The 10,883-nt window shown below is 45.3% G+C and overlaps 1 protein-coding gene across 3 annotated transcripts in view; it reads left to right on the top strand.

Annotated features, from left to right (window-relative positions):
- Window positions 1-861: 861 nt before the first annotated feature.
- The window catches only part of DPP3 (dipeptidyl peptidase 3), a 31,895-nt gene continuing 21,873 nt past the window's right edge, over window positions 862-10,883 (top strand). The window contains exons 1-3 of one of the 3 annotated variants that reach the window (XM_055580739.1): window positions 862-926; window positions 2,329-2,603; window positions 10,580-10,669. In XM_055580739.1, the coding sequence (XP_055436714.1) occupies window positions 875-926; window positions 2,329-2,603; window positions 10,580-10,669 (417 nt within the window). In that variant the 5' untranslated portion in view covers window positions 862-874. Of the gene's footprint in view, window positions 927-2,246; window positions 2,604-10,579; window positions 10,670-10,883 lie in introns of all 3 variants that reach the window. The other 2 variants (XM_055580740.1, XM_055580741.1) reach the window with 2 other exon arrangements.

Raw genomic sequence — 10,883 nt, 5'->3', positions numbered from 1 at the left:
GCTCCATTTCTGATATGGGACCCTCAAAATGTTCCCCACTTGGCCCAGGCCAGGTGCTAGGCACTTTCACATGTCATTCCCCCACCCATCCCATCCTCTTGTGAGTTTCTCCAGACATGCAGCCTCGGCTCTGCCCTGGGCAGCCTTCTGGGGTTGTGGTCGGCCTTCTCATCCATCCGGCACCTGGCAAGCACCCCGAAACTGCCAGGCCCCTCGCCCCTTGTTCAGAAGAAACTGAGACGCGAAGATATTTAACTGCTGCCCTAGCCAGGCCCATGGCGAATCCGACAGGGTACAAGGCAGCACTTGGCGGGCGTTTCTCCACGCCCCTCCCCCCCCCCCCCCCCCCGTCTCCCCTCCACCACCCCCCCCCAACCCCGCCCCCGACCCGCACGGTGGGACCATCTCAGCCCCGGCTGGAGCCCGCTGGACTGTGGCCTCGACTCCCTAAACGGAGGGCTTTGCAGTCTCGTCACTACCCATGGTCCTGGGTTCCTATACCCAAAACTGAAGTCGGGGTACTCAGAAAAACTCCAAAGGAGAGCGGGGGTCAGGACTGTGCGGGGGTTGTCGCCGGTGCTCCGTTCGTAACAGCCACGCTGCCCCGCCTGGTTTCGGGGTACCTTCTCTGCGCCGTCTGTTTGGACTAGGCCTGGGCCAGGCTGAACACGGAGGTTTCTGACCCCAGCGCGTGTACCGCCTGCGGACAAAAGGCCAAGGCCGCAGGGGCCATTCCGCTCTCCACCCCGTAGCGCCTGGGGGGCGGGGAGCCGGCTTGCCGGCTCAGAGCTTCTATTGGCTGGAGGCGATGCCCGTCCGGGCCCCGAGGCTCGGCAATTGGCTGGTGGAGGCGGAGTTGGCGGAGCCCCAATGAATGGGGGAGCCGGAAGCAGGAAGTGAGTGTGCGATCGGAGCAGCTGCTGCAGGTGAGGCGCGGCGACCGGGTTTTGGGGTCACCATGTGTTATCCTCGGGGGACAGGGCGCGTCTGGGCCGAGCTCAAGATCATTCCTTTTCTGCCCCCCATTCCAAATTCATCGCGGCCCCGAAGCCAAGGATCGCTCCGGACAGCAAAGGGTTAACGTCCCTTTCGGAACCCAGGGGCTTGTGCCCTTTGGGAGCAGCTTCGGGAGTGGCGGGGGTGGTAGGAAACTCTTTCAGAGTAAGAAAGGGCGTTGTGAATACTCTGGGTTGGGAGACACCCCGGTCCTAACCAGGCAGCAAGACTATCGATAAGCTGCTTGGCGTCTCTAAGCCTCATTCTCCCTATCTGTAAAATGAGTTTTCTCTCCGCTCTGAGCTTCTGCAGCTAGGGAGGGTCCCCTGGCTGAGCACAGGGAGAGGGCAGGGGGATAAGAGTGGGACAGATCCTGCCAGCAGTGAGAACTGAAGAGTACAGGGAAAATCTTGTACTGCTGTACGTACCTTCTGTCGATCAGGCTGACCTTGTGACCTCATCTAATTTGCATAGCCACCCAGTGAGGTTGGGGTTATTATCAGAGGCTGTCTTCTAGAGGTAGAAAAGTAAAACTGACTTGACATTTGGAGTCTGGGGTGAGCCAGTCTTGGAACCTGGGTCTTCCAGCTGGGACTCTGTCCTTGTGAACACAGTGGTGGATAGAATCGAAGAACATGCAGGATAATTCTGAAGGGAAGGCTAGGAGATCAGAGAGGTGACCACGGAGAGGGGCCTGGGAGCCCAGAGATGCGGAAGCTCGCTTTTGACCCCTCCCTTGTGTTGTTAGGCAAAACACCCCGCCTCCCTGTCCCTGGTCTCTCCATCTGTAATATTGCTGCTGCTGCCAAGTTGCTTCAGTCGTGTCCAACTCTGTGTGACCCCATAGACAGCAGCCCACCGGGCTCCCCCGTCCCTGGGATTCTCCAGGCAAGAGTACTGGAGTGGGGTGCCATTGCCTTCTCCAATGCATGAAAGTGAAAAGTGAAAGTGAAAAGTGAAAGTGAAGTCGCTCAGTCGTGTCCAACTCGTAGTGACCCCATGGACTGCAGCCCACCAGGCTCCTCCATCCATGGGATTCTCCAGGCAAGAGTACTGGAGTGGGGTGCCATTGCCTTCTCCAATCTGTAATAGTAGGTAGTTGGATTCAGTCTTTAAGTTTGGGAGGCCACAGGCTGAATATTGCCTGCCAGAATATTGTGTAATCTTCTGGGGTGAGTCACCTAACCATCTCTGAGTCTCACTTGGCATATCTGGTGCATGGATGCAATGGTATTCCCTTCCTCATTCAGACCGTGAGCATGCAGACTCAGATGTACATGCCGTTGGTGTGGGATAAATGATGCCTGTGATCACGGTGATGGTTCTCAGCAGGGCCCATGGCGGACACCCAGTACATTCTCCCCAATGACATCGGCGTGTCAAGCCTGGACTGCCGTGAGGCCTTCCGCCTGCTGTCGTCCACAGAGCGTCTCTATGCCCACTACCTGTCACGGGCCGCCTGGTACGGAGGCCTGGCAGTGCTGCTGCAGACCTCCCCTGAGGCCCCCTACATCTATGCCCTGCTCAGCCGCCTCTTCCGTGCCCAGGATCCCGACCAGCTGCGCCAGCATGCCCTGGCCGAAGGCCTTACTGAGGAGGAATATCAGGTTAGTTTTCCCAGGCCAACCTGCATTCTGGGTGTGAGGGGCCAGGAAGCAGGGGTCCAATGGACTCTCTGTCTCTCTCTGAATTAGATCAAAGATTTTAAACACAGGGACATCCCCTCATGGAGTCTCAGTCTTCTCATCTACAAAATATGCCTGAGGGTCGTCTGTACCTCTTAGGGTTGTGGCCCCCTGATGAGATAAATGATGGCTGTTATGATGATCACGAGAGCTGTGGAGTAGAGGAAACAGCTGTGGAGGTTCGGAGACGGTAGAAGAATGAGTCCAGTGTAGGAATCTGGAGGTCTGAGTTCTGGACCAGATCTTCCTCTACCATGTTGCATGCCCCTGGGCAGAATGTTCTGCCTGTCATCTTGTTTTTATCTTGTCTGTGGGTCTGTTGGCCAAGGAATACATGAATGCATTCTTAATGCTTTACAGCATTGCAGAAAGGCACACAATAAAACACGAAGATCATTTTTTCTCAATGCCTAGCCCAGAGGTAGCCACCAAAGATGGTGGGGTGTATAGCCTTTTCAGTCCTCTGCCTACACTGCATACCTGTACAAGTAGAAATGCACAAGTGTTAGTTGCTTATTTTCTCTTTCACGTATGAGATCACATTCTATAGATTCTTACGAGTTCTGCTTTTTTTCACTGAACACTATATCTTGGAGAACTTCCATGGGGTACATAGAAATCCACTTCGTTTTCTTTTATTGACTGTGAAGCATTCCATAGCTTTGTACAATGTAATCAGTTTAAGCCTTTGTATATTGATGGACATTTAGGGTGTTTGTGATTCTTACAAACAAGACAAATAAGCATCCTTAAGCATGTGTGTGACTAGGATCTATTTTTAGAAGCAGAATTGCTGGGTCAAAGGCTCTGTACATTGACAGTTGACTAGTGTTGTTAAATCATTTTCTGAAAAAGCTTCTCCAAGAATGTATGAGGATACAGTTTTTCTATATGTAAAATAAAGGGATTAGATTGCTTATCTCTGTGCTGAGGCCCAGGCTGTTTCTTCTACTTTTTGTTTGAACTTTGAGTAATCACATCCCATCTCTAGGCCTTGATTTCCTCATTAAAAGAGAGAATAGCTGGGAAAGTTAATGAAAAAGTGCTGCCCAAGTATTCACTATTTGCAGTGGGATTGTTTTGTTTGGAAGTAGCAGAAACCCACCTCAAATTGGCTTAAATGAGAGGAAAAAAAAATCATGACTCCCAGTTTCTGGTCTGGCATGTTGGGAACTTAGATGTTGCCCATCTCTATTATGAGTAAAAAGCTGAAGAAATTGAAAAACCAACAACTCTTCTTAGATCCTTAAGAGAAGTGAGGTTCCAGAGCAAACTGCCACCCCCAAAATTGGAGAAACAGACAGGCAGGTACAGAGAGTCACAACTTATCAGAGCAAAACTCATGAACAGAAACCTCCATGGAACAGTGCTGGGGTAGGAAAATTGGAACTGTAATTGATGAATTGCTAAAGGCTCAGTGTGGACAATTCTGAGAGTTGAAAACTCCAGGGGGAACTGGACATAAGGGGGCCCCCACACTTTGGGGGGTTTTACCTTCAGGAGCTTCACCTGGTTCTCACAGTGAATTTCAGAGGAAAAAATCCCTCTTGCTTCAGGCAGGGGGAGGTGAGAAGGAGCCATTTTCAAAATATGCTAGAGCATTCTGTAATTCTTAACATGATCTGCCCTCAGGAGAAACTATTTAACCAGAACCAAACCTGTTAGGGATTTATTGGAGCCTAACTGATCTGGAAGAAGGGAAACACACAACTCTAGACAGCTCTGACCATCCGGTCCCATCTAAAAGGAGTGGGAATATGGGGCTGAGAAGAACATGTCAAGTTCAAAGTCCAGCAGCAAAGGCTCACTAAAATCATGGGACTCTAGAACACTTCCCCTGCCACCATTCCTTACCATCCCACTACTAAAGGCCTATTTATGACAGTTCCTTTTACCCAGCACATCATGTCTGGCTATCAAGAAAAAAATTACAAAACATTCTTTAAGGCAGAAAACACAGCTTGAAGAGACAGAGCAAGTATCAGCACCAGACTCAGATACGGCAGGGATGTTGGACTCATCAGACCAGGAGTTAAAACAACTATGACTAATATTCTAAGGGCTCTAATGGATAAAGTAGACAGCATGTAAGAACAGATGGGCAGTTTGGGATTAACATATATACAGTACTATATATAAACTAGGTAAATAACAACGACATAGTATATAGCACAGGAAATGACACTCAGTATCTTATAATATCCTATAATGGAAAAGAGTCTGAGAAAGAGTCTAAAAAAATGCTAAAGGTCAAAAAATATTACCAGAAAGGAAGGGCACTTTTGATGGGCTTATTAGTAGATGACACAGCAGAGGAAAGAATCTCTGAGCTTAAGGGTATCTCAATAGAGACCTCCAAAGTTGAAAAGCAAAGTGAAAAAAGACTGAAGAAAACAGAATAGCATATCCAAGAACCACGGGACAACTATAAGGAATATAACATATATATAGTGATAAAACCAGAAGAAGAAAAAAAAAAAACAGAAGAAATATCTGAAATAGTAATGACTGAGAATTTCCCCAAAGTAATGTCAGATACCAAACCACAGATCCAGGAAGTACAGAGAACACTGAATAGGATACTAAATGCAAAACAAAAAAGAAACAAAACCTCCATGTAGGCATATCATGTTTAAACTACAGAAAATCAAAGAGAAAGAAAGAACCTAGATGGAAAAAAATATCTACAGAGGAACAAAGATAAGAATTACATCTAATCTTTCAGAAATCTTGCAAGCAAGAAGAGTAGACTGAAATATTTATAGTGTTGAGATAAAAAGCCACCAATCTAGAATTGTATGCCCTGTGAAATTATCCTTTAAAGTGTAGTGGAAATAAAGACTTTCTCAGACAAACAAAAATTGAGGGAATGTGTTGCCAATAGATCTGTTTTGCAGGAAATGTTAAAAGAAGTTCTCTAGAGAGAAGGGAAATGATATAGGTCAGAAACTCAGATGTACGTTAAAAAAGAAAGGAAAAGCCGTGGTGAAGGAATAAGTGAAGGTAAAATAAAAACTTCCATTTTTCTTATTCTTAACTGATCTAAGAGATACATTTATCCAAAATAATAATACCAGCAATATATCCAACTATGTATGCTTATGTACAAGTGAAATGAATGACAGCAGTGATATGAGGGAGGGAAGGCAAGAATTAGGATTATTTTGTTATTATAAAGTACTCAAACTGCCCATGAAATGGACTTGGATTAGTTGTAAATGTCTATTGCAAAGTCAACCACTAAAAAAAGTAAAAAAAGAAGTGCAATTGATATGCTAAGAAAGAAGAGAAAATGAAATTGTATACAAGGCTAAGTTACAACCACCAAGGTAGAAGAAGAATGGACGAGAGGTGCCAGCATGGTCGGGCTCTGGTGACACTCCTCTTCTGGACTGCAGATTTCTGCCTTCTCTCTGTGTTTTCACATGGTGGATCATATGAGCTAGCTATCTGGGGTCTACTTAGTAAGCGCATTAATCTCAATGAGGAGGGCTATACTGTCATCCATGATCTAATCTCCTCCCAAAGGCTCCCTCTCTTAATAGCCATCACCTTGGAGGTTAGGTTTCAGCATACTGATTTTGAAGGGACACAACCATTTAGATCATAGCAATCAATAAACCTCTAGCTGCTGCTGCTGCTGCTAAGTCGCTTCAGTTGTATCCGACTCTGGGCGACCCCATAGACGGCAGCCCACCGGGCTCCCCCGTCCCTGGGATTCTCCAGGCAAGAACACTGGAGTGAGTTGCCATTTTCTTCTCCAATGCATGAAAGTGAAAAGTGAAAATGAAGTCGCTCAGTCGTGTCCGACTCCTAGCGACCCCATGGACTGCAGCCTACCAGGCTCCTCTGTCCATGGGATTTGCCAGGCAAGAGTACTGGAGTGGGTTGCCATTGCCTTCTCCGAAACCTCTAGCTAGAGTAAGATAAAAGGTGAGAGGTCACAAACTACTAGTATCAGGAATGAAAGAAGGAAAAAAGAAAAAGGAAAGTTATGACCAACCTAGATAGCATATTCAAAAACAGAGACATTACTTTGCCAACAAAGGTCCGTCTAGTCAAGGCTATGGTTTTTCCTGTGGTCATGTATGGATGTGAGAGTTGGACTGTGAAGAAGGCTGAGTGCCGAAGAATTGATGCTTTTGAACTGTGGTGTTGGAGAAGACTCCTGAGAGTCCCTTGGACTGCAAGGAGATCCAACCAGTGCATTCTGAAGGAGATCAGCCCTGGGATTTCTTTGGAAGGAATGATACTAAAGCTGAAACTCCAGTACTTTGGCCACCTCATGCAAAGAGTTGACTCATTGGAAAAGACTCTGATGCTGGGAGGGATTGGGGGCAGGAGGAGAAGGGGACAACAGAGGATGAGATGGCTGGATGGCATCACTGACTCGATGGACGTGAGTCTCAGTGAACTCTGGGAGTTGGTGATGGACATGGAGGCCTGGTGTGCTGCCATTCATGGGGTTGCAAAGAGTCGGACACGACTGAGCGACTGATCTGATCTGATCTGATCTGATCACTACAAATTCATGGGCAGTGAATATTCATGGGCAATATCCTTCAAAGGATAATCAAAGAATACTCTAAAAAAGCTCATATGCACAAATTTGATAACCTATATGAAATGGTTCCAATTCCTTGGAAGATAGTCTGCTAAAATTCACACAAGAAGAAGTAGATAATCTGCAAAGCCTGTATCAAAGAAATAGAATCAGTAATTAATAAACAACCTTCCAAAACAGAAAACATCCAGCCAAGATAAGTTCACTACTAAACATTTAAGGGTGACATTATACCAACTCTCTACAATCTTTCAGAAGAGAAAAGCAGAGGGAATACTTTCTAACTCATCTGTGAGGCCAGTATTACCCTAACACCAAAATCAAAGATTACAATGAAAGAAAACTACAGATTAATATGCCTCAAGACCATAGATGCAAAAATCCTCAACAAAATAGTAAATTGAATCCAACAGTGTATAAAAAGAATTATGCACCATGACCAAGTGGGATTTATCCCAGCTGTGCCAATCTGGTTCAACATTCAAAAATCAATAAATGTAAATCATCACATCAATAGGCTAAAGAAGAAAAATCACACAATCATATCAATAGATGCAGAAGAAGAAGCATTTGGCACTTGACAAATTCTAACACCCATTCATGATTTAAAAAAAAAAACTGTAACTAGAAAACTTAGAGTTAATATCATATTTAATGGTGAAAAACTTCCCCACTAACATCAGGAATAAAGCAAGGATCTCCCCTCTCACCACTACTTTTCAATGTTGTACTGGAAATTCTACCTAATGCAATAAGACAAGAAAAAGAAATTACAGGTATACATATTGTAAAGGAAGACATAATACTGTCTTTGTTCACAGATGACATGATTGTTTAAGTGGAAAATCTGAAAGAATCAACAAAAACTCCTAGAACACATAAGTGATTATAGCAAGGTTGCAGGATGCAAAGTTAGTACATGAAAGTCAATTGCTTTCCTGTATTCCAGCAATGAAAATGTAGAATTTGAAATTAAGACACAATTCCATTTACAATAGCACCCAAAAAAGTTGAAATAGTGATAAATCTAACAATATGTAGAAGATGTATATGCAGAAAACTATAAAACTCTGATGAAAAATATCAAAGAAGAACTAAATAAATGGAGAGATACTCCATGTTCATGGATAGAAAGATTCAATATTGTCAAGATATCACTTCTTCCCAACTGTATCTATAAATTCAGTGCAATCCCAGTCGAAATCCCAGCAAGTTGTTTTGTGGATACCAACAAACTTATTCTAAAGTTAATACAGAGAGGCAAAAGACTCAGAATAGTTAATACAATAATGAAGGAGAAGAACAAAGTTGAAGGACTGATGCTGCTCTAGTTCAAGACTTACTATTAAAAAAAAAAAAAAAGACTTACTATTAAGCTACAGTAATCAGGACAGTCTTCTGTTGGCAAAATAATAGACAATAGATCAGTGCAATAGAATAGAGAGTCTAGAAACAGACCCCCACAAATTTAGTACAAATCTTTGACAAAGAACAAAGGTAATATAATGAAACAAATATAGTCTTTCCAATAGATGGTGCTAGAATAACTAGACATCCACATGGTAAAAAAAAAAAAATCTAGACACAGATTTTATATCCTTCACAAAAATTAACTCAAAATGAATCACAGTCTTAAATACAAAACTAAAACTCCCAGAAAATAACATAGAAAATTTAGATGACCTTGGGTATGCAGTTGACTTTTTAGTTATAACACCAAGCATGATCCATGATAGAAATAATTGATAAGCTGAACTTATTAAAATTTAGTTTTTCTTTTTCTTGGCCATGGTATGTGGCATGTGGGATCTTAGTTCCTCGACCAGGGATTGAACCCACGCCCTCTGCATTGGAAGCACAGAGTTTTAACCACTGGACCTCCAAAGAAGTCCCTAAAAGTAAAGTTTTCTGCTCTGTGTAAGACACTGTCAAGAGAATGAAAAGATAAGTCATGAATGGGAGAAAATGTTTGCAAAAGATATATCTGATAAAGATGCCCTTTGGTAGCTGACTCAGTAAACAAACCATGGTATATCAGACAATGGAACATTAGTGCTAAAAAGAAGTGAGCGATTAAGCCATGAAAAGACACGGAGAAAGTTAAATGGATATTACTGGGTGAAAGAAACCACCATGAAAAGGGTACATACTGTATGATTCCAGCTATGTGGAAAAGGCAAAACTATGCAGCTAGTAAGAAGATGGGTAGTTGGCAGGTGCTGGGAGGGGATATAGAGCACAGAGGATTTTTCAGACACTGAAACTGCCCCGTATACTACAGAGTAGTGTATCATGTGTAATGGCAGATATGTGTCTTTATACATCTATCCAAACCCATAGAAAATGCCAAGAGTGGTCCCTAATGTAAACTATGATCTTTGGGTGATGAGCTGCCAAGGTACATTCCTCGATTGTAAGAAATGTACCAGACTCGTGAAGAATATTAACGAGGTGGAGACTGTGCCTGGCGGTGGGGTGGCGGGGTGTGGGAGCGCTTTGGGGTAATCTCTACTTTCCACTCAGTTTTGCTGTGAACCTAAAACTACTCTATAGAATAAAGTCTATTTTTAAAAAAGAGAATTATGGGCTCACATAATTGAAAAGTCCAGGGCTAGAGAGGCTTCAGTCGTGGCTGGATTCAGAGACTCAGGGATACCATTGCGATGCAGTCTTCATCGCTCAGCTTTGCTTTCTTTTGTGACCTTAGTAGGGGAGCTCTAGGGGCTTTGGACTTGATGATCCCTGGTATGAAACAGTAGCTCTTCAACCGCTGGGAAACTTCCTGGTCAGGCTCTGGCTGGCCAGCTTGGGCCTGTGCCTACCTGGAGTTGGGGAAGGGAGATTTTGACCCATCCCAAAAGGAAGCTGAGGCCATATTACCAGAGGAAGGGAGAGTAGATTTGGAGCCTGCAAAAGCCATAGAGTCGTCAACCAAGGCCCCTCCATCCCTAACATTTTGATGCCTCTAGCACCAGCTGCCTATCAGATGGGGGCTAAGGACAGGCTTCCTACAGGAGGTGGTGTCTGCGCTGGGCCTTCAAAGTCAGATGAGATGCAGGTGGCTGAGAGGGTGCTGATATGAAGGGAACAAGGTGGATGAGGGCTTGGATGTATCAATATTCGGAAGCTGTTGAGAAGACCTGTTTGGCTGGACTGTGGGTGTATGAAGATTGGGCCGTGAAAGCACCCCAGACTGGCACCTCCTGGGATGTGGGTCCTGCCCCCTAGATCTCCCCACCTCACCCACACAGCTTCCTCTGGGGTGTTAACATCCCAGGAGGGCCCCTCCATGGGGTAGGGAGGCTGCGTTTCCTCTGACACTCCCTTCCTCCAGGCGTTCCTGGTCTACGCCGCGGGCGTCTACTCCAACATGGGCAACTACAAGTCCTTTGGCGACACCAAGTTTGTTCCCAACCTGCCCAAGGTGAGCTGAGGAGGGCTGGGGAAGGTGGGCAGTTTGGGGCTGGTGGAGTGGAGTGGGGAAAGCAGCAGATGGAGCCCCCGCGGGAGTCGGGCTTTGACCTTGTCACCACCATGCCGCACAGCCTTGGGTCAGCCACCCTCCCGGGTGCTGCAGCGACCTCCCGACCATGCTGACCTGAGGGACAAATGAAGGGAGGCTGTGGAAGGGTTCTGAG

The sequence above is a fragment of the Bubalus kerabau genome, chromosome 5, assembly GCF_029407905.1.
Source record: "Bubalus kerabau isolate K-KA32 ecotype Philippines breed swamp buffalo chromosome 5, PCC_UOA_SB_1v2, whole genome shotgun sequence".
Taxonomy (NCBI): domain Eukaryota; kingdom Metazoa; phylum Chordata; class Mammalia; order Artiodactyla; family Bovidae; genus Bubalus; species Bubalus kerabau.
This window is presented reverse-complemented; position numbering and strand designations above follow the sequence as displayed.